This window comes from Hemitrygon akajei, chromosome 5 (assembly GCF_048418815.1).
Source record: "Hemitrygon akajei chromosome 5, sHemAka1.3, whole genome shotgun sequence".
NCBI classification, from domain to species: Eukaryota; Metazoa; Chordata; class Chondrichthyes; order Myliobatiformes; family Dasyatidae; genus Hemitrygon; species Hemitrygon akajei.
In genome coordinates, this window is record NC_133128.1 from 47,684,760 (window position 1) to 47,709,424 (window position 24,665).

General features: G+C 38.7%; 1 protein-coding gene across 4 annotated transcripts in view; it reads right to left on the reverse strand.

Moving 5' to 3' along the window:
• The window catches only part of mab21l3 (mab-21-like 3), a 54,578-nt gene extending 34,873 nt beyond the window's left edge, over positions 1–19,705 (reverse strand). For 3 of the 4 annotated variants that reach the window (XM_073045471.1, XM_073045469.1, XM_073045467.1), the window contains exons 1-2: positions 19,558–19,705; positions 4,325–4,560 (exon numbers count right to left, since the gene is read on the reverse strand). In XM_073045471.1, the coding sequence (XP_072901572.1) occupies positions 4,325–4,381 (57 nt within the window). In that variant the 5' untranslated portion in view covers positions 4,382–4,560; positions 19,558–19,705. Of the gene's footprint in view, positions 1–4,324; positions 4,561–4,975; positions 5,109–19,557 lie in introns of those variants that run through there. The other variant, XM_073045468.1, reaches the window with a different exon arrangement.
• Between the last annotated feature and the right edge of the window lie 4,960 nt (positions 19,706–24,665).

Below are 24,665 nucleotides of genomic sequence, written 5' to 3' on the forward strand. Positions count from 1 at the left end.
AATCCATGTATACAAGCTATCTTAAATATTAATATTTTTTGCATTATTTATCTTACTGCATTTTTTTTTGGCGCAGCATCAGATCCAGAGAAACAATTATTTCATTCTGTTTGGCCTTCCAACTGGCTGCATCACCATAGGTTATTGTTGGGGGGGGGGGGGGCTACTGCACAGGATCGAAGTAAGCTGCAGAGACTTGTAACCTTAGGCAGCTCCAACATGAGCACTAGCCTCCATGGTATCTAGGACAGCATCAAGGAGCAGTGGCTCAAAAAGGCGGCAATCATCATTAAGGATCTTCATCACCTAGATCATGCCCTGTTCTCACTGCAACCATCAGGTAGGAGGTGCAGAAGGCTGAAGGCACTCACTCAGTGAAGAGCTTCTTCCCCTCTGCCATCTGATTCCTAAATGGACATTAACCCCTTAACACTACCTCACTACTTTTTTATTTCTATTTTTGCACTACTTATTAACTTAACTATTTAAAACATATACTTACTGTAATTCACAATTTTTCCCGTTATTATGTATTGCATTGTACTGCTGCCACTAAGTTAACAAATTTCACAACATATGCCCGTGATATTAAACATGATTCTGGTCCTTTACACTTGTGTATGGGAAATGATATTAAATACTGGAAATTAAATGAAACAATCTTGAACATCCTCCTCCCCTACACTTTCTGCAAAATTACCAGCTAATTTGACCTCTTTTTTTTTAGCTGTGACGAAGCTTCAACCTGAAACGGTCACTCAGTTTCTCTTACCACAGACATGGCCCGACATGATGAGAATTTACAGCATTCTCTGGGTTTGTTTCAGATATTAATTAATACTTTTGGTTGGTTACATCTAGCATGGGTACAAACTTAAGAATTAACATATCATAAATTGTGATTGCCAGAAAGATATCCTGAATCTTCACTACTCAGTCGTGTGCTCTACCAGTGGAAATAGTTTCTTTTGGAAATAGTTTTCATTGCCTCAGCTTCTCTTAATTCTCTTCAATCTCTCGAACTTTTCAAGTTCCAAGGAATACTTTCATGGAAGGTGTAACCTCTCGTAACAGTTTTACTCAATGAGTTTGGGTATTTTCCTGGTAATCTTACGGACTTCTCTCCAAATCCAAAACATCTTTCATGAGGCTTGGCGCCTACAACTGTTTCCAATGATATTGTACGGTAATGTAATTGGTGAAAACGTACATAATTCACAACCACCGACATTGTGTTGGGGCTCACCTTAAAAGGCTGGTTTGACGTGATGACAAAATTACACGAAGTTCGGTTACCACGCTTTGTGTTCAGGTTTTGGAGTACTAGAAATAAAAAGTCGTTTTATTCGCGAAAACCTACAGATGTACCCTGTACGTACTATAGATGCAGCTCTGCTGCAATATTTTGTGAGAGGGGTGCAGTAAAGCAAACAGTTAAATTGCAGAAGCCTCTATAAAGAATTTGGAGACACCCGTCTAAATCCTACTACAGCAGATGTGAAATTTAAATTGGATTAAGCAAACACATTCTGGAATAAAAGTCTAACATGGAGACCACTAAACAATTGAGGTAAAAGAGATCCCACATTCAGTAATATTCTGCAGGGGAGGAAACTTGACATCCTTGTCCAGTCTAATTTTTACACGACTATGGGACATGTCAGACTGCTCCATCCAGGATCATTTTGGGGTGGATGTAAAATACTGGCCTAATGAGTGACACCATCATTCCGTAAGAAGAAAAATTCCAGATATTAAATACCAGATGTCACTTTGTTTTAATTATTTTCTTAACCTATCTTTGACAAGGACATCAATCACTCCAACCATTGGTTCTCTCTGGACTTTCATTTCTAGTTTATCACCATTTAGAAAGTACCCTGTTTTGCATTTGTTTGGGATAAAATAGATGACTTCAGATTTGTCTGCATTAAATTCCATTTGCTATAACTTTGCTCAATTGTTCATTAATTGCAATTTAAAACTTAAAGTTGTATTAAAACAATACAGCCTATCTGAGTTATTACCATATCTGGCTGAGAAAGACTCTATCCAATTTATTCAGAAGTAGGTGAGGCTTCCATTGAGGATTTTTGCAATCTGCCATTTCATCCTGGTGTCTCTCAGTCAACCAATGACTTGCCTAGCATAAGTATTAACCTGAAACAAAACTGTTTTTCTCTCCACAGGTGCTACCTGACCTGTATTATCATTTCAGATTTCCAGAATCTGCTGATTTTGGCTTAATAAACAACTTTTAGCAACAGTATCTTTTAAAGAGCCACATCAAATACTCTCTGGAAATCCATACATGTACATTGCATGGATATCAGACTATCATTTTAGTCACCTCAATAGGGTTAGTCCGACATGAGTTGCTCATCTCCAAAGTGCACCACAGCACTTATCAAAGCATCACCCAAAGCCATGACTGGGTGTCATGCTCACCAGAAGCATGTGAATGTCACTACCTGCAAGCGTCCTTTCAGGTCATATACTGTGGTGAACTACATATACCTGTCTGGACACGCCCCTGATGACTGCTCCTGTGGCTCCTCCCACAGACCCCTGTATAAAGGCGATTGAGGTCTGAGCCCGGCCTCTCAGTCTCCAGGATGTAGTATGGTGGTCACTCACTGCTTGTTCCTTCTTCCAGTCAATAAAAGCCGATACCTCGCTTTTACGTCTCAGAGTGAGTTATTGATGGTGCATCATATACCACCCTACCTTGTAAAATTAGGGCTGTCTTTTCATTGCACATGCTCACATCCTGAAACTCCTTACTCAATGGCACCAGGGGAGTGCCACGATGAATAGTGGGAGTTGAAGAGCAGCCAGGGCTGGGCAACGTCAGCTGGCTAGCAAAGCCATACCTTGTAAACACAAACACAAACACAAGCATTCTTGCTGGCTTTCTCTGTTCAAGCTGAATCAGAATCAGACTTCCTGTCACTGATGTAAGTTGTGAAATTTGTTGCTTGGTGGCAGCTGTACGGCACAGATTACTACAAGTTCCAACAACAAAACACCCAAGCAGTGCAAAAGGAGAAAAGCAAGGCGGTGTCTGTGAGGTCATGAGCCATTCAGTGATCTGATGGCAAAGGGGAAGAAAGTTAATAAAACAGTGAGAGTGTGATCCTGGTTCTCCTCTCTGACGGTAGTTACGAGAGCATGTCCCAGATGGTGAGGGTCCTCCATGAGGATGCCACCTTATTTGAAGCACCACCTTTCTTCATTAGTAGGAAGGCTTGTGCCCGTGATGGGGCAAGCTGAACCTACAACCCTGTGCACTGGTGCCTCCATGCTCAACACTGATGCTCTCCACAGCACATCTGTAGAAATTTGCCAGAGTATTTGCTGACATGACGGATCCCCTCAAGCTCCTAATAAAGTATAGCCTCTGGCGTGCATCAATATGTTGGGCCCAGGATAGATTCTCTGATGAGAAGCTGAACTGGGCAGTTTGAAACTTGGTGCGTTGGACGATGAACTAAATTTCTAAAGGTTTATTCTCCCCACTAACAAGACCACCTACTACAACCTCCAGTAAATTCATCAATCTACCACATAGCTTTCCAGGCCTTGTCTCTTCCATAAACTTACCCATAATGTCTGCTTCCCACATCCAAACTTACACAAGAGTTTGTTCAGGAATTGCAAGGTCTAGCTGACCTCTATTAGGTTCAATCCACCAGCATCTCAATTCCATAATGAGCGGGCTCTTGTTTGATCCCTCCATGGCCTCATCCTCCTCTCTCTTCCTCCTCTTGCCCCACTGACCTCCGCAAATACCAGGCTTCTCTAACTCTGAACTCCTCTGCATGGCATCTCATCTCACCCATTACTGGGAAGCTGAGCCATCACTTTTTCAGTGTCACGATTCCCTTTGCAAAATCTCTCTTCTTCAAGGTACGTATTTAAACCTCTTCCTTCGACTGGGGATCTATTCAATTACCCCAATATCATTCCCTTGGCTTGGTGCCAATTTTGTTTCATTCCCAGATGTCACACTCTTCTGGGGATTTAAAAAAAAATCATGTGTGTTGTAAATGCCAGTTGTGATAAATAAAATTCCTTTTGGTTATGGGAGCTTGACATTTACAGCAATATACAGTAAGATAAGGAGTTGCAGTAACCATGAAAAATTAATTGCCAGAATCATTCTAATGGATGGAAGTTCAACAAGTGTAGGGATACAGATGCATATTATTAACAAAATGCACAAAGTATAATTCTGGCTATACAAATAATTCCCCTTTAACATGAATATTTTGTTCTGTTGCTGGTGTTCAGCATATTCCATCTCACACAAATCTCTACCAACCTGATTCTGGAGGTAAAAGTCCAGATCCTCCTCTGTAAGTTCACCCATTTCTGTCATCTCTGGTCACTCCGCTCCTTCTCCTGTTATTCAATGTACAGTATTGGACTTTTGTTCTTCTGGTTAATTCCCCATTCTCCAATGTAACTGTGCACTCGTAGTCTGGTCCTTTAAAAAAATTCCTTGGCTTATTTTGTACACTCCAGAATTTCAATATCTTTCTCTATTATTTCAGTTTTCTGCAAGAAAAAAATGTTTTATTCAACGCGTTCATTCAATTCCTTTCCAGTTCATATCCTTGTTTTTCTAGAGATCCTCCACTCGGTAAAGATCGTTCCTGATCTCACTCCTTGATCTCAGTTTGTAAATAGGGTTCCCCACTCTTCCCTTGGCCTTTCTGCTTTAGGCCATTTCCCCCAGTTACTGTGGTTCCTGCTGCTTCACCATTGCCAGCTCTTATCCCCCTTTCCTAGTTTAGTCATCCTTTTTACTTTCTACTTTTTTAAAGCTCAAATATTCTCTTCTGTAGCTAGCTTTGATACTCTCCATTTCCCCATTATTGTAGATTCTAGTATACGACCCCCTCTCACTAGTTTATGACAAAAAAAAATCAGTTTTCTGTTTAATTTCCCGCTCGCAAAATTCCAGGTTTACCGTAAACAGTTGCAGATGTTGGGAACTACGCTGCCGCTACGCGGGTATCCAGAACCACCAAAACTCCAATCCACCGAGCAAGGATCGCTTTGACTTTCAGCACTTCGGCCATTGAGTTCCGCGCGGTCCTAGTGCCCGAGCAAACAGGCAGCAGGAAGCACTTGTGCGGAAAACATAGAACACACATTGATCACAGAGGACGAGGACGGAGAACAGGCATGGGCACTTAACCAGATGGCCCATCAGTCCTGCAAATTCCCATGTCCTGAGAATGTCCTTTAAATTCAAACAGTGAAGGAAGTGCGCACCCTAAATTCCTGCAGTTCAATTTAAATAAACACATCGTTTTAGAAAACCTACTAAAAATGGGAATATGTAGTTTTATCAATGTACTGAATGGTCCTTTTATTTATCAGTAATGCTTCAAAAATAATAATGTTGTAAAATGTTACAATTTCTTCTCTTTAACTGTTACTTATATTTCAGACTTTGATTACGATTTTACTGTTGGGAAGACAGTATGTTTTTACTGTTACGATTCTTCACCATTTAATACAGCCACAGAAAGAAATTTCTGCCTTGCCTGTTCTAATTGGCAGAAACTGCCCTGCTGGTATTTTGATAAAATGCAACTTTATCTTCAAGGCCAGATTACCAGTATCGGGAACTATCCTTTCTCCTAATACGTAGGAGAATACATCGGGGCAGTCCACACATCTAGTTCACTCAAATGCAATTCCAAAGAAACTTGAGGTATTTATTTGTAAAAGCTGTTTTTCCATTTCATTTTCTAAGCTTTGACCCGAGTTTCAGAAATGAAACAAATTATTTCATTGATGGTGTTTAATAATATTTCAGAATATCACTCAGATTTTGTTGGCCTGAAAATGACCTCTGTCTTATACAACGACCATTTCTACTATGTGCTTATTGAACACAATTTTCCCTCAACAATCTTTAAAAATGCTCCTCACCAAATGATCATTTTAAAAGAACGACTATTAAAAACAATCCTAGCTAAATGATTGGCTTTGTTGTTAATGTAACATCCATTAACTACATTTACCAGAACAAATCAAACAATTAAAAGGTAAATCTCTCATCTATCAATATGCAGAACAGAAGATATCCAAACTGAATTCACCAGTGCTATTAAAATGATTTTATGGAAATGTATAAAGTTCTCGATCACAAAATAGGAAGCTATGCAACTGAACTACTCCAATTATTTAACCGGCTATACAAGACCAATAGGCCATTTTCACCACCAAAGCATTAGCTGACATACCTCTATCCTGTGGTTTGCAGACATTTTATAAAATGTTTCATTTAAGACTGAATTATTTCAGTGAGTGTGAATTAGTTCCTTAAGACACTTTAATGATGCAAAAATGAATTACATTGCGTCCGCGATATTCTTTATTTAGAATTACATCTCCTAGTTCCTCTTCAGAGTTTATCCTCGTTCAGAAAGGACAAGGGTACGCTTCATGATCATGGAGTTCCCTTTGTGCTCCTCTCCCACAATTAATTTAAAAGGCTTTTCTTTTTTAAGTTCAATGAGCTAAAACCTTATGCCATTTAGGCTACTGTTTTAGTGATCTTTTTCAGATGCTTTTAAAGATACTGCCAAGTCACAGCTTTGGACTTTGTTCAAAGCACCATCTATTAAATGATATAAAGCACATCAATATTTTGAGTCCTTACTTACCCTGCACATTGTTTTCTACATAAGCTTGTTAAAATAGTCTGTGGGGCATTTCAAGCATTCTGTGTACATGGTGTTGCGTTCCTCACTCTCTGCTCCTCACAATTCAGTGCATTCAAGGTATTAGAGAAAGTTTCCTTACAGCAAGTGCAATTTAATATTCAGTGATTTGAGGACTTGTAATTTTTCCAGATTTAAGGACTGTTTCAAAGTGGGCAGGCTCCCTATTCACTTAAATCACACCCGTGAGTTTTCTCACCCGCTACCAGCTTACTCCAGGAAACTGATTATGAGCTGATTGGCTAGGTCCACACACAGTACAGGGCCTTCTGGTCATTAATATATTCACACATTTAGTTTGACAACCATATCTGATACTCACAAGCACTCAAAAGTGACTAATAAATTTTATTATAAAAATATTGTTAATTTTTAAAAATATCTTGAACAGCTTGAACAAATTTTAAAACTGAAAGGACACTAAAAATAATTAACTCCATATTAAATTTACTCAATTAAGTCAAAACATTATCAAAATCAAACTCTTACTTACCCTTATCCACTGCAATGGTGGAGTCAGAGGCAATCACTATGCTTAAGAGACATTTAGATAACCATTTAATTAGGGGAGGCATAGAAAGACATACCTCATGCAAGTAAATTAGAATAGTGTAGATGGGCAAAATAAAGGCCATCATGGACTGAAGGGCCTGTTTCTGTACTGTACAATTCTGTGAGTTTATGTCCAGCTCAGGAACATAAAAAGGAGATAAATTTTAAACATGTCGCAGGACACCTACAGGAGGGTTGACTGGACAGGTCATAACCATAATGAAGGTGTTCTTCCAGTGTCCAGATATCTCTAGAGCTGGTCTTCTGCTCTACTACCATTGATTTTTTAAATTGCAGCAAGTGCTGTAACACACACAACAATACACAGTGCTGAGGGCTAGAGGTACAGCACAACCAGGGTATAGATCTGATAAAGAGGAAACTAAAGAGGGACAAGGGAAGTGGAACTTCAGGCAGTTACTGTAGGATTTCCTCAAGTTCAATGGTGCATTTTAGTTATTTTGATTAGGAAACAAAAGTTAATGACGTCTCCCACACCACCACTGCCCACGTGCCCGTTTACCAATCCCCCAACACTACTCCGCACAAAACCACTCCTTAATTATACATGCAATATGTAGGTTAACCCAACAGTCCAACCACTTGTGGACATCCTGATTACAAAACATGTGAAAAGTCTCTTTGCACACTGTATACTGTTCTGAGCAATGCATGAAAGCAAAGATAATCACTGAAATTTCTGGCATATTTCTGAAATATTACATATGGCAGCCACCACATGAACTCTCTTGGTTAAATCCAGCTGTTTTCACTTACATTTCCTAAGGCTTCAATATTGTCATTCCACTGTGGCTTTGGCTGAGGTTCCTGCCCTGATGGTGTGAAGCTTTTGGTCTTTGCCTTCTCTTTTGAAACTTCTTAAGCATTCGTCAACATACTCTTGTTGGTCGACAAACAGAAATTGGGAGAGGAGATAACATGATGGGATGGGGGAACAGCTGAGAAGTAGGAATACAACAAATATACTTATCACTTCCAGCCACCTTTAGACATCACCAAAAAGCTTGGAGTGTATGGAAAACATTCCCACCTCCACTAGCAACCCCTCACAATAAATTAATACATTTTCCGTACATGTCCTTGCCGCTTGTGTTTGTTCAGTTGGCAACTGGAAATATCAAATGAGAACGTAACGGTCTCCTAAACTGGATCCACCTAACTGCACACATCCTGGTTGTGTATACATCTGCCGCCCCCACCTCGACTGACTGAGGTCCTCTGAACAAACATTCACGCCATATTCATGAATAGACTAGATGACAAAACAAAGAGGAACAACTATCATTGCAGAGTAAGAATCTTGTCAGCTATGCTAGCTGGCCTTCTCGTGTTTTCATTATTCTTAATGCCAACAAAAGTGAGATATTTTTATTCTGCAAACATACTACCTGGGACCTGCCTGCTTTTGCATAAGGGTGCAGATATATATGAGTTACTGTTAGGGTAGTGATTATAATGCTGCATCTTTTCCCTTGATTACTTACTATTAGCTTTCTGTAGATTATCCTATGAACACATAGAGAACTAATCAGGGAGAAAGCACTGTCACAAGACAAGCAAACGTCAAAGTCAGGCATTGGATGTCTAAAGTGGGAAAGCAGCCAAGATTATTTAGAGTTCCAAACAATTTAGTTTTTCACAAAACATCACGGTCAGTTGCAATATAAGTGTAGTATTTTTAAGTACACTGAATATGAAACTGAATAAAGTCTAAAACACAGGAATTGTGTGTGTGTGTGTGTGTAAAATTGAGGGAGTCTCATTACCAACTGTTCATTTGAAAGCTCAGAAACTTAGGGAGCCATTTGTCCAGCGATTTTGTGGGGATGTGAAGAGCATGTCAATAGTTTGTTAGGAGGCCGATTGTTCAATGTTTGCGGGCTTGATGATTAGAGCAGTTAATGCAGCCTGACACTGAAAAATCCATCACCTTCATCCCTCTGGATATGACAGTCATGGGGATCAATACTGTGTTCCTAACGCTCTGCAGCCAAGGGAAACTCCACAAAGGTGACCGGGGGTAAAACTCTCTATGGCTATTTGGGCAGGACAGAGAAAGGACATTAACAAAGCAGAAGCCTATTTAAAAAATAGCAAAAAAATCTCTGCAAGCATGTTAAACGATGTTCATTTAGTTTGAATGAGAATTTGTGCAATAAATATCTAAAGAATAAAATTTAAGTAAGACAAAGAGAGCGTACAGCACCAGAATATAAAAAGCCAAATTTAAAACATTAAAAAGGAAATAAAGGTCCTCCAATTTTCAAGGTGGCTGTTTCTCCACCATACAGAGTGTATACTATACTCTGTCATGTGGATTAACAGAGATTGTATTCACTTTAAATTCATGGTTAGATATTCCCATCAAAGGCACACTCTGCAATTATTCAATGTGAAATTTAAACTCTTGTTAAATGAAACTTCAATGCAATTCTCTGATTGTTGGTTGCACCCAATCTTGTTTATAAGAATGAATGTGAGAGAAATATGTCTGGTACAAAAGTTATCAGAAACTGTTTGTATATACAGTGGCTATAGAAAGTATTTGCTCCCCCCCCCCCCAACCCCTGGAAGTTTTCACGTTTTATTGTTTTACAACATTGAATCACAGTAGATTTAGTTTTTTTCACTGAGCAACAGAAAAAGCTCTTTCATGCCAAAGTGAAATCAGTTCTCTAGAAAGTGATCTAACTTAATTACAAATATAAAACACAAAATAATTGATTGCCTAAGTCTTCACCCCCCTTAATATGATGCACCAAATCATCGCTGGTGCAGTCAATTGGTTTTAGAAGTCACATAATTAGTCACCTAATCTGACCAACATGTTATTGCGTTTGTTACATTGATAGCTAGGAGGGCCATCTTGTTGAAATGGAAGGATATATCTGCTCCTACTTTGTCACAATGGTTCTCTCAAGTGATGCTGTGTCTTAGCTTGGAGAAAATTAGAAGTCAAACCTTTGAACCTTTATTTGATTTTGAGAAGAGATGGGGCTCATTTGCTCGTTACTATCATTTCAGTTAACTGATAGATTTCCTCCACCATCTAAGTGTAAATTTTGTTTTGATATATTTTTTCTTCTTGTTGGCAGTTTGATGTTTATTTTTAGAAGCTTTCTATATGACGCATGGCTCCGGGGTTGTGCCCTCAATGGGTTTTTTTCTCACTTTTCTTGCTTAGTAGGGTTTTTTTTTATTCACAAAAATTTTCAATCTTTAAGATAATTTTTTGAGGCATTGTAAGTGTTATTACTTTGATATACCTGTGTATTTTTTAATAATAATAATAATAATAATAATAATAAGATTTGAAAAGGAAGTGTCAAAAAGGCCAAATTAAATCCACTTCCGGGGGGAGGGGGTGGTGAATACTTTTCTCATCTTGCATGGTGACATGTACAGTATGTGTTTCATCTCTGCATGTCCTCTTCAGTGAATGGAAATGAGTGCAATTCTGAATATTCCATTGGTCAATACTCATGTACGAGTTTTATAACAATAAATAAAGACAAATATTTCCCCTGATATTTTACTTCCGGTATTGAGGCACAAATCTGGCTGAAACAAAAGAATTATTAGTTTTCTATTTCTTGTGATGTTAAGAAACCTAAATAAACATTATTTTTCATGAATTCAGGGCAATGAGGGTGTGCTCTCGGTTCCTAGACTCACCCACATTAGGAAACATCCTCTTCACATTTACTCTGTCCGGGCCTTTCAATATTTGATAGGCTTCAATGAGATCGACCCTTATTTTTCTAAACTGGAGTGTGTACAAGTCCAGACCTATCAAATACTCCTCATACATTAACACTTTCATTCCCAGAATCATTCTCCTGAACATCCTCTGGACTTTCTCCAATGCTAGCACAGCCTTTCATAGATAAGGAGTCCAAAACTCCTCACAATACTCCATGTGTGGTCTGACCATTGCCTGATAAAGGCAGAAAATTATATCCTAGTTCTTGTATTCTAGTCCTCTCAGAATGAATTTTAACTTTCCGTTTGCTTTCCTTACCACCATCTCAACCTGCAAATTAACCTTCAGGGAATCCTGCATGAGGGCTTCCAATTCCATGCGCGCCACTGAATTTTGAATTTTCTTCCCATTTAGAAAATAGTCTTAGCTTTTATTCCTTCCACCAAAGTACATGACCAATACACTTCCCTAGACTCCCTTCGTCCTCAACACTACCTGCCATTCCACCTATCTTTCTAACATTCACCATGTTGGCCCAAAAGGCATCCATCCCATCATCCAAATCGATGACCTATAGCATGAAAGAAGCATCCCAATAGCAACCCCTGCAGAACACCACTAGTCACCGGCAGCCAAACAGCAAATAAGGCCCCCTTTATTCCCACTCTTTGCCTCTTGCCAGTCAGCCAAGCTTCTATCCGTGCTAGTATGTTTCCTGTAATAAAAGGGCACTTAATTTGTTAAGCAGCCTCATGCGCAGCACCTTGTCAAAGGCCTTCTGAAAATCCATATAAACAGCATCCACTGACTCTCCTTCATCTACCCAGCCTGTTATTTCCTCAAATAATTCCAACAGATTTGTCAGGCAAGATTTCCTCTTTAGAAAACCATGCTCATGTTGGCCTATTTTATCATGAGGAATTTTTTTTTCTAGCCAGAGTGGTAAATCTGTGGAATGCTCTGTCACAGACTGCAGTGGAGGCCAAGTTCATGCGTATACTTAAGGCAGAAGCTGATCTGTCAGGGCATCAAATGATATGGCGAGAAGGCAAGTGTATGAGGTTGAGTCGGACCTGGGATCAGTCACGATGAAATGGCAGAGCAGACTCAATGGGCTGAATGGCCTAATTCTGCTCCCATGTCTTCTGGTCCTAAGTGGTTCCAAATACCCCAGAACAACCTCATCCTTAATAATAGACTACAACATCTCTCCAACCACCAAAGTCAGGCTAAATGGCCTATAATTTCCATTATTCTGCCTCCCTCCCTTGTTAAACAGTGCAGTGACATCTGCAATTTTCCAGTCTTCCAAAACCATTCCAGAATCTAGTGATTCTCAAAAGATCATTACTAGTTCTTCTCCAGGGTTTTATCCAGTGGCCCGATATCCCCTCACCTCTCTTTTACTCTTTATATATCTGAAAAACATTTGGTATCCTCTTTTATATTATTTGGTAGCTTACATCTTTATGGCTTTTTTAGTTGCCTTCTGTTTGTTTTTAAAAGCTTCTCAATCCTTCAACATCCCACTAATTTTTGTTATATTTTTCCCTTTATGCTGTACTTGACTTCCCCTGTCAGCCACAGTTGTCTCATCCTCCCTTTAGAGTACTTCTTCATCTTCTCTCCCGCACTTTCCAGATTGTCCACAACAGCTCATCATTGTGGTTCTGGTGTCATCTCTGCTAGTGTATTTAGCATTCCCCTTTCCAATCAACTGCGGCCAACTCCTCACTTATGCCTCTATAATCCCCTTTACTCCACTGTAATACTGATGCACCTGGCTTTATTTTCTCCACCTCAAAAAACATTCTAATATTTCGTTCCCACTTTGAAGAACAAAAGTTTAGTGTTGGATAGCCTCATCTTTACAGGCAAAATATGTAAACTAAGTTAAGACAGGAGAAAAAACTAGTCACTAGTGCTGAGAGATAAACCTAGAATTTGGCCACGTGTTACATACATTCAAATGTCTCGAGATCAAAGTCAGAGACCCAAAAATCAATATTCACAAATAAGCTGATTATTGATTTTAGCTCCATTTCCACCAGACCCTATTAACTTAATTGCATCAAGCTCCCACCAACCATCCTGTTCTGTGGCTTTGATTAGGGACACATTGGCTCGGAGTAACTTCTCAATCTTCTCGAAATATTGCAGTTAGATTTTTCTTATCCATCTGAGCAAGCAGGGCAACAGTTTAACACATCTCTGTCAAAGTGTTGCAACACAATGTGAGCCTGGATCTTCTGTGCAAAGTACTTGAGATTTCAATTTAAAGCCAGCACCTTCTGGTTCAGAGGTTAAACTGGGCCACAGCTGACATGGTAATTCCACAGTTTTATTGGTGTTGAGTGGGGTGGCAGTGTAAAGTTGGGAACTGTTCTTCTCTCCAGTGTCTCTCTTTAAAATAAATAAACTTTTATTTCACTGGTATCTAATGCCAGTTCCATTTATCATTATTTATTTTTAAATAAGGGATCCTTCAATGGAAAATGGGTTTCTAGTTAACCCCTATTTTCACTGTTCATTCTGCATAACAAAAACTTCTATCTCAAGGTCAGCTCCAAGACTTTCCATCATACTATTCCATGATCTCTCCAAAGATATTTTGCCACATCTGTGCAAGGATGTGCATATTCTCAAGCTTTCAGTGACTCTTGAAAGTGATAATTGCTTAAAGGAACAATTGACCAAAGGTTTGTTTTAATTCCAGTGGCAAATATAGCAACTTAATTCCCAATTTTGACCATACACAATAGTTCAGAAGACAGTGTGATAGATATGTAAAAGATAGGTGAAAACAGCTGTTTCCAAAATGAGGAAAAAATTGAGCTTTTCAAAGAACACTCGAGTATAAACGGCTTAAATGGGAATCTATGTGAATATGTACCTGAGTTACAATGAATAGTAATCCTGTTTTGCATGTTTTTACGAAGGCATTGTTTGTACAGTAACAGTTCTTTCAAACAGCTGAGACTTTATAGACAGAAATAGGGATTGGACATATATTACAAATGGGAGGTTAGTGTTGATAAACAGGAACCTTGGGGTTGAAGAACGTAGTTCCCATGAAGTGAAACATAGCAGATAGGGCTGAAGGCGGCAGATGGCATGCTTGCCTTCATACATTTGAGTGCATAGAATATAACATTTATTACTATTTTGGTGTGAAGACACTGGAGTTGAAGTGGAGTCACTGATACATTCACCTCCAGATATGACTTTCCAAAATTATCTTGCACTGTTTTAAAAAATCATATTTAACCGAGCAATTCATTTGGAATAGATCTGCAATCTATGTCTTCAATTTAAAACATTTCTCTAAGATTACTGCTCCCATTCCTGACAAGGTAACATACATTAAACTGAACTTTCAATAAATATAGACATATTAATGTGACTTAAAATTATCTGGCTAAGAAAATACACCATTTTACCTCAGTCATTTCAAAATGCACACAGATAAATTATTCACATAATGTGCAGTAGCAATTGAGAAGAAACCAGTTTAAAACTTAAAAAAAATGAAAATAGCTCAATTCCTACTGAACAGGTTGTCATCTGATAAACTGCTCATTTTCAAGGTCATTAAGAAGACAAAATCCAGTAAACCTTTAAATAAACACTGAACAACCCTTTATCTGATTCTTTCACACATTTAAGTTCCGGTATCAATTTTAAAGTCTACTTAAACATTCGCTTTGTTCCTGGATCCAAGACACAGATTTACATGGAACATTTTAGTTTACACAGGAGGGCATTCAGCCCATTAAGACCATGCTGGCTTCGAGAGGCAATTAGTCTATTGTTAAGGTCTGATATTTACTCTTATAATATTTACTTTGGCTGCTCTTCCACAACCATTTCTTTAAAATCATCAAGATTTACCCATTGACTTCATTCAACAAGCCTCATTCAAGCTGATTCTAGTTAACCCATTCTGCAATAAGAATTTGCTACTGTTAATTATTAGCCTGCATTTAATGTAATCAACGTGTTTTTGCTCTTTTCTGAGACTACTCATTCAACACATCTTGCTGGCCAAACTTTTGAAGCACATTTAGAAAGGTTTAAAATGACAGTTTTATCATCTCTATCCAAAACTCAGAAATGAAAGGTAAAACCCTAATTTTACATTTGTTATACAAGAACAGGGTATTGTAAAACCATTCACTGTGCCTTAAATGAGATTGATAAATATTTGAAGCATAAACTATTAGTCAGTCATTAATGGGCTAAGTCACATGAATAGTTGGATCAAAATCAATTATCAGCTCAGTTAACATGTCTTATTAAATAAAGAAAGCTAATTTGAGGAGAATCAAAGAAAACAGGGGAAAATTGTTCTGTCATATTAATGTAATCATTGCACAGTGATTTAACTGCAAAGTGGTCCTATTATAGCATTCATAATTCCCAGAATTGGGTCTTTGTTATACAATTGCTTACCACGCTGTACTAGATTAACATAATTAGTATATTCCACTTACAATCTTCCAAAATGTTAATAGCATCAATCATTTTACAGGTTAAAGCAACTTAAATATCTATTCAGAATTTGCTGAAATGATCAAGCAAAAATATTAGGATAGTTTATTGATATACAGATATTAAATATCAATATGAAAATAAATTGGCTACAAGTTAGTATTAGGAAATGTTTTTGAATTGGCAAATTCTTGTCAATCATGAACTTCTTGCTCATAATCTCTTGTTCAGCCAACATGTTACAGCAGGCCTCCCATCAGTATATTGTGTACAGGGTAATTCCTTCAATGCAACAATCAGATTTCTGTGGAAGCTATATTTTAAACAAACAGGTGTGCATTTCTTATGCAGCCTAGTGAGGAAAACACCTTTTAGGTGGCACCATTTTAGATGTCGCATAAATACTTTGGATTGCCTTCGTTCTAAGCTAACCTCGCACCCTTTGATTCTCTTGAGAAGAGAGCTCAGATGACTTTCACCAAGCCGATGAATTCAAAAGCGAAAAATCAGCCAATTATAATAGTGTTCTGAACAGAAGCAGTGTCATTTGTAAATAAATAACTGATCCTAAATCCTGGACCTGGCGACCCAATTTCATTAGAATGATCACAGCTGTTCAAGGAGGTGGTCATGAATGGGAAACTAAGAATTAAATGAAGAATAGATATAGACAAGATGGTACAAATGCTGATATCTGAAGTGACAACAAAGTACATCTGTTTGAATTTTGGGGAATTTCCTCAATACAATGACAATCTCCATCTTAAAACCTTATTCATATAACTTATGAGCAATCTTCCCCCATTCAGCAAAATTCCTGACTAGCAAGGCCACATTGTGCTCAGAGCTGATTTGATTTTCAGGCCAGTAGTAGCATCAGTTGACAACAGTTCCTAATTCTATTAGTAAAATGTTTCTACTGAGGCAGAACAAAACAGCATCTGTTGTACTCTTGGATACTGACCGGAAACTGTTAGTCAATATGTAGCTCGGTGTGGTAAAGTACTTCTGTGCACTCTGCCACTGTTCACATATTCACGAGCAAAAAAAGGTATTCACCCTTACTTTCTCACTGTGGTTGCCTGTGGTTTTATCCTAGAATCTTTACCGAAACAAAAAACATTTACAAACAATCTTATTTTCATCTTATTAATTTAAAAGATGGGTTAATTTTCATTTTATTAAAAAAGGTACTAATTTAATAGTCCTCAAAAGACACAAAGTAGTACTTTCATTTTTTTGGTATGAACACTTCATAATTATGTTGTATATCAAAACAAAACACGCATCATTCTTACTTCCCACTGTTGTAGAATACTGTAATATAATTGACAGTAGCTTCAGTCAGTGGAGATAAACCAAAAATGAAATCTTTCAGCCACTAAGTGCCACAAATTGATTAGGAGCATTATTGGCAGATTGCTACATTCACTGCTTTTCTTGCTTCTAATACTAGATTGTGATTTCATTTGGGAGTCAGGAGGGACAGCTGTGGTCTGCAGCACCCTGTCTGTAAGTTTTGGACCCCTGCCCATGACCCATTTAGTGTCACACAAATTAGATATGTTACCCAATGCCATTTTCTCCACACGGTACAAGGTTGGAGTGACATTTCAACCAATGATCTGATCAGTTCTGTATTGTAAACAAGCTTACATATCACTTATTGTTTTAATTTTGAGCTGGTAAATAGTGAATGACCCAATAAGGTTATCTTAATGTTGAGCTTGCAATGGTAGCTATCAGGCAGGGTCAGATGGTAATACTATAGCAGAATACACCTCTGTTAAATAAAGAATGATACCACACAGAGCATATTTAAAGTATAGAAAAATTGATGCTTAATAATGCTTTTTACTTGGCACTTCAGCCCACTGATACCTCCACGAGGACCACAACCCAACATGGTTGGGAGGCTTGGGTGCCTCAATGATCTGGAGAACTATGTTGGCTGAAGTGAGGGCTTTATGTTTTGGCCCTTGGCAGCATCACCCATGCCAAACAGGTTAAAGGGTAAAGGGTAGTGGTCCACCAGTCCTCCAGATTTGGGGATTCAGCTCAGGGCTAACAACCAGGTCTGGTAAAATAAAACTTTTATCTCTCAGTGCAGCGGTATTCCTGATCCTCCATCCGGGACTAGCATGACTGACAGTAGTGAAAACCGAGAGGAAGCTACTGACACGATAAAGGAAACCCTGAACACTGCCAGAGATGGAGGACCTTCACTGCTGCCTTAAATTCTAGCAGTGTAAAAGACAGTAAGTAAGGCAGCCCACTAATAAAATCCGTATTGACATTGAGGAAAAGTGGTCGACTACTTTTCTTCAGCGAGGAAAGGAATCATCGGCATTGTGTATATTTGTCATAATGGCATCAAAGAGAAATGGTTCATCATGTACTTCACTGTCAGTTGTTAATTGAATGTGTAATCAAGTGAAAGACTTACTAAAGCAGATTTAATCAAAACTAAGATTTTCAAGAACATTCCCATTCTAAGCTTCAATTCTTATCTCATCCTACCTTCAAGACAGAATTCACAGAGTGACAAAGTATCAGAGCTAATGCTTTTGTGTAACTCTGCAGCAGCAAGTTATGACTCTGACAAGAAGCACTACAGTGGAATCCAATACAAAATTTGTGTTAACAGAGGTCACATTTGATGCATCCTCTTTGGAAAACGTTGCTAGTTCCCACTTTGGACTCATCAGTCAACCCAGAACACACAAAACTGGAGTGGAAGTAAGATCCTAGATCCTGAAGCAGAGATCAACATTGTGAATTCAAAACAATTTCTCATCTTTCTCCCTAATAAATAACTGGGATTTGTGAGGTGGACAGCAATACAAATTGCTAAATATGATAAAAGGAATTCTAGTTATTGTTATTTATTGCAAATGGAATTGCTCAGATGCTTAGCAGGAGAATCACACAACTTGCTCTATCATTTTGTACATTTGTTGTTGCATGTAGTATAATTCAACTGTGCAATTTAATTCTGATATACCCCATGTAAAGTTTGTGACTAGTGTTAAGTTTCAACATAGGTCCTGTTTAATTGAAGATGAATCACTAGACAATGAGCCCTATGAGCAGAATTAAGCCATTTGGCCCATCGATGTGCTCTGCCATTCCATTGTGGCTGATTTATTATCCCTCTCAACCACATTCTCCCACCTTCTCCCTGTAACCTTTTACACCGTGACTAATCAAGAACTTTTCAATCTCCACTTTCAATATACTCAATGACTCCAAGATCATCTTCCTTGTTCCATATACTGTGAACATTCAGTCCTGTATTCATCACGCTTTTCGATTTTTGCCCCCACTGACTGCAATTTTACCCTATCATCTTCCAGTCCTTCCTTACAGTTTCACTACACACTACATCTGCTTGTAAACCAACTGCCCCATCGTCTGCCTGTGGTTCCCATCCCCCTGCCAAATTAGTTTAAACCCTCCCCCACAGCTGTAGCAAACCTGCCTGCAAGGGTATTTGTCCCCCTCGAGATCAGGTCAAAGCCATCCTTTTTGTACAGGCAATTCCTTTCCCAGAAGAGACCCCAATGATCTAAAAACCTAATACCCTGCCCCATGCACCAATTCTTCAGCCATGCACTTATCTCCCAAATTATCTTTCTCTTACCGTCACTAGCGCATGGCACAGGCAGCAATCCAGATTATTGCCCTTGAGGTCTTGCTCCTCAGCTTTCTGCCTAACTCCCTCCATTTTCTCTTCAGGACCTTCTCCCTTTTCCTACCTATGTTGTTGATACCAATATGTATCATAACCTCCGACTGTTCACCTCCCCTTTTATCACGTGGTGAAACCAATCCAAGACATCCCTGATCCTGGTACATGGGAGGCAACATACCATCCGGGTGTCCCTTCCACATTCACAACATCTCCTGTCTGCTTCTCCAACTATGGAATCCCCTAACACTCCTCTTCTCCCCACCTTCCCTTCTGAGGTATAAAGCCAGATTCTGTGCCAGAGACTTTGTTGCTATGGTTTCTCCCGGTAGGTGGTTCCCCAAATGTATACTTACTGTAGCTCCTATCCATCTTGTCCTCATTCTCCTGTATGAGCCAAAGGTTATCGAGCTGAAGGTCTCATTTCTGAACACTGTCTCGAAGGAGCTGCAGTTTGATGCACCATGCAGGTATAGTTATCAGGGTTGTTGATGCTGTAACTTGGATTACCATAAAACACAATGTGAAGCTTGCTAGACTGTTCAATCATCACAGGTCGAAGTTAACCTTTGATACCATGTTTTGTTTACTGTCTAAATATTTGACAAAAAAGTTAAAAGTAATGCTGTTTTTAGGTTAGGAGTAAAATCTGGACTGGTAGAAAACTGTTACTCTCAACCATCAGAACAACCTAAAAATTTCTTTGCCTTTGCTAGGGTTCCCCCCACCACCTACACAGAATACTCTACCCAAGAATTAGTGAACGTAGAAACTCTTAAGTAACCAGATGAGATATTGAATCACAAGCAAATAGCCTATGGGCCAGGTGCTGGAAAATAAGGATTAGTGTGGATAGTACTTAGTCAGCAAGGACGTGATGGACAGAATGATCTATTTTTCTGCTACGTCACTATATGGTTCTAAGACTACATATTTGAAACTCCTCTTGTTACATTTGTCTTCAGAAGACAGTTTTGAGGAATTAAGTTTAATTTTTAGCAATTTCATCTCTAAGTTTTTAACTACATCAGAGCTTCGATCAATGTTCAACTACAGTATATTGCTGTTCCTCACTGAGTTGACATTTACATTCTTGTGGAAATTCTTTAACTTTTTTTGCAAGTACAATAAAGTTAGCAACAGCAGTTCTTCATGTTACTAAACTGATAATCATCTCTTTGATGCACAAGGTACAAAATAGGAAAGGTGAAAGGAGAAGAAAGTCATTTGGTCATCTCTCTTCTTATATTCAGCAAACCAGAGCTTGGAGAAACCATGTAAGTGAGTCCATGAATTCTCAATGTGTTGAGAGTACTGTACATAAAAACTATTGATTTTGCAGTTAATCATTTCCTTCACTACATGTCAGTATTCAAAAGCTGCGTTTGTGTTGCAAAACTTTTTCTGAAACACCATAAAAACTGGTCTTCATGGATTTCAAACAATGGAAATAAATAGCAACACAAACAAAATGCTGGAAGAGCTCGGAATGCAGCATCTAAGGAGAGGAATAAACAGTAAATGTTAATGGAAAAATGAAATCTTTCACTCTGAAATTCTCATCTAGATAATTAGTGTAGCTTGCAGGAACATCAGTAAAGGCCTTTGACAATGTCCCACATGAGATACTGGTCCAAAAAGTTAGAGCACAATGGAATCCAAGGCAAATTGGATCCAAGATGAGCTGGGTGATAGCAGAGTCATTTTTCGGATTGGAATCCTATGACCAGTATGTGTCACATTGACTGGTTCTGTATCTGTTTTATTTGCTATAAACATTAACAATTTGGATATGAATGATGATAACTGGTAAGTTGACACAAGACAAAAATTAGTGGGTTTTTATCATACAGAGGATAGTCAAATTATATTGATATTTCAATATATTTATAGTCAGAATGATATTGATTAGTGAGCAAGATGGGAAGAGCAATGGCTGATGGAATTCATTGTTGATGATGGCAAAGTTATGGACTTTGGAATGACTGACAGAGATAGGATTTACACAATGAATGGTAGGGTTCTAGAGGGATAGAGACATTGGTACTAGAGCCCAGAAGGTGGCTGAATGGATATAAAAGGAAGTTAAGGCAGCATACTGGATACTTCCCTTCATATGCTGGGGAAAAGAATTAAAGGTTATTTTACAACTTTATAAAACATTGGTTTGGCTACTGCTGAAGTACCATGCACAGCTATGAGGGAATTCACCAGGATGCTGCCAGGAAGATGCATTTTAATGTACGAGGAGCTGGGTTGGGTTTATTTTCCTTGGAGCAGCGGACAGCAGGGAAAACCTGACAGGGGGATTCAAAATTGCAAAGGGTATAGATAGAGGATGAAAATAAAAACTTTTCTCTACATAGCAGAAATGTCTAAAACTAGAGAACATGGCTTTAGGTAAGGGAGAAGAGGTTTAGAGGAGATCAGATGGCAATTATAATTTGGAACACACCGTTGAAGAGGCTGTTTGAGGCAGACACACATGTGCGTGCACAATATTAGAAATATCTAGACTTGCACTTGAATTAACAAGGCTTAGAAGTGCTAGAGAATTGGATCAGTATAAATGAGTAAATGATGGTTAACATGAGCAGAGTGAGCTGAAGGCCCAATTCTGAGCTCTTTAACTGTGATTTGTTTCCATTTAACTATTAAATGTATTGTCCCACAGACTTTGAACAAGCTCCATTCTTCAGCCTAAATACACCACTGTGCAGCTGGGTGCTGGACTTACTAACCAACAGACCTCAGACAGTCAGGATGCACAACTGCTCCTCCCTCTCCCATCATCCTCAACATGGGTGCCCCCCAGGGGTGTGAGCCGACTCTATCGCCATACACTCCGCTGACATATGACTGCATGGCCAAACACCTGAGTGATCACATATTGTCAAGTTCACCAGTGACATGACAATGGTGGGGCTCATCAACTACTTTAGATGGCTTACAGAGAGGAAGTGGAAGAGCTAGAGGCTTAGTGCCAGGCAAATAACCTATTCCTCAATGTCAGCTCAAAGGAGATAGTTATCCATTTCAGAGAATTCACATCACTCACACATCCCTTGGGAGTTCACATCTCACACAACCTCTCATGGTCTCCAAACACATTCTACACAATCAGGAAAGCTCATCAACATTCTACTTTGAGGATGCTGAAGAGACTATGCATATCTATACTCACATTATCCTAGAGACGTGCAGTAGAGAGCATCCTAACATGCTGCATCACTGGGAGGCTCGACACAAGGTGGTCAAAACTACTCAAAGCATCACTGGCACCAGCTTACCGGCCATCAAGGACATATATACAGAAAAGTGCCAGAAAAAGCCATAACATCATGAAGGATCACACAGACCCTGCCCATGTTTGTCCTACTCCCATCTGGGAGTTGGCTACATTGCATTCACACCAGGACTCAAAAACAGTTACTTTCCCCATGCAGTAAGGCAGATCAACAACTCCACCCACTAATTAAACTCTCCGAATTCTCCACCACCACCACTTTATCATTTTCTGTCTGTCACCTTATGTATAGATGCTCCTGTGCCAAATATCACTGTATGCACATACAACCAACGTATATAATTAATCTTATTTACTTGCATTTATTGAGGTTTTATATTATCTGGAGTAACAATTATTTTGCTCTCCTTTACACTTTTGAGAAATGTCGGTTTCAGCTTTATAAATATATTGCAGCTCATGTAAGCAGACAGGCTTTGTGTTGTATTCCATCTTTCCAGAGTACTTGTTTGCCATCGATATTCCCACATTTTAGGGTTAGGTGGATTTTCCAGCAGTTTGGAATTATTCAGCCTGTTTTGTGACAACTCAAAAGTTATCTGAACTGCCATATGATCTAATAGATTTCTTTTCAGATTTGTAACTTGACAGCCAGCAGACCAAACAGGGCCTTTTATAGTAAAATGCATCCCAGACCACAGCTAACAGTGAAACTGGTAGATTATCAATTCAATAATTCACTCAAGCATCTTCTGTGCTTTAGTCTGTGCCATCCACTTTGCTGATGGTAGATCCTGTTACTATAAAAGCAAGTAAATTAATCATGTTTAATAGAAAACAATGATCCTAATTTTACTTTTAATATTTAATATATTGATAAAATTGATCTTTCATTTTTTGTGCAAAAAAACTTCTTGTCTTTTAGCTCCTCTTGCAATAATATACCTCAGCCTACAGCCTTTAATTGTTGGGTATCTTACGGTATTGGATGCAGCCATTAATATATTGTGACACTTACAAATCCATAGGCTTCTATCCTGCAGACATGATCACACAGTAATCAATATGTCAATGTAAGCATGGAATGCATTCCAGCTAGCAATGCCTAATCTGAAAGCAAGTCAATGGTTAAATACAAATGAGCAGGCTGCTGGATATGCTAATGGAATTGGCATACTGGCAAGAGAAAACAGTGAACAAAAATTATAAAGTGTAAATGAGCAGAAAACATCCTTACTAACGTAGAGGAGATGCTTCATTAGAACAAGTACAAAACTATTTAATAATTTACGGCACAGTGGTAACAAAAAATCCACACAAGCACATGGATTTGGAAAATCATTAGTTTTTCCAGCAATATGCAGATGAGGTACTTTATATGTAAATACTGGAAGTTCGCACAATTGATGCAGTTTGAAAATTCAATTTTGAACTTCTATGCTGGTTTAATGTTGGGTGCATAGGACATAGACAAAATAAAATCTAATGTACAATTAATTAGCTGAAATTGGGAATTTATTTGCTTTAGAAACATCAAGGAATGCTGTCAGAGAACCGGCCTTTCATAGCAGCGGCACCATTTAAAACAGCGGTTCCCAACCTGGGGTCCACAGACCCTTTCCTTAATGGTATTGGTCCATGGCATAAAAAAAGTTGTGATCCCCTGATTTTAAAGGACTTCTCAGTTCATTGCCCAAAAAAGAATGTTGAATCCTGCCACAACTATAGAATAAGTAAGGGGTTTGAGGTTCCAAAGTATAGGGAAACGGGAGGAATAGGGGCTGCAGACAACATCCCCGAGTATGCAGAGAGCTATACTCCTGAGTTTCCTAGGAAGCAACATATCAGGAGGTTAATGTTCTTTGTGAAATATTCTCAGCAGCAGCATCTATTTTGTGCCAATGTCACAGTTTGCTAAACATTGCTGTTTAAGGAGGTTGCTGTTCATCTTTCAAGTGGCTTCCCCTTTCCGCAAGCAGAGACCCAGATCTTCCAGACTTTTAAGGAGTGACAGATCACTCACACGTGGTGTTTCAGACTCTGAAAATCTGGAGGTCCACATAAATTGTCACTCCTTGAAGATCCAACACAGCAAGGAAAATCCTCAAAGTCAATGCAATGTATCCAAGGAGCTTACACAAATACACCTTTGGTTGGACCCAGATCGGCTGCTGCATTCTAGTAAGGTTACAACACACTCAGATGCAACAGCCAATC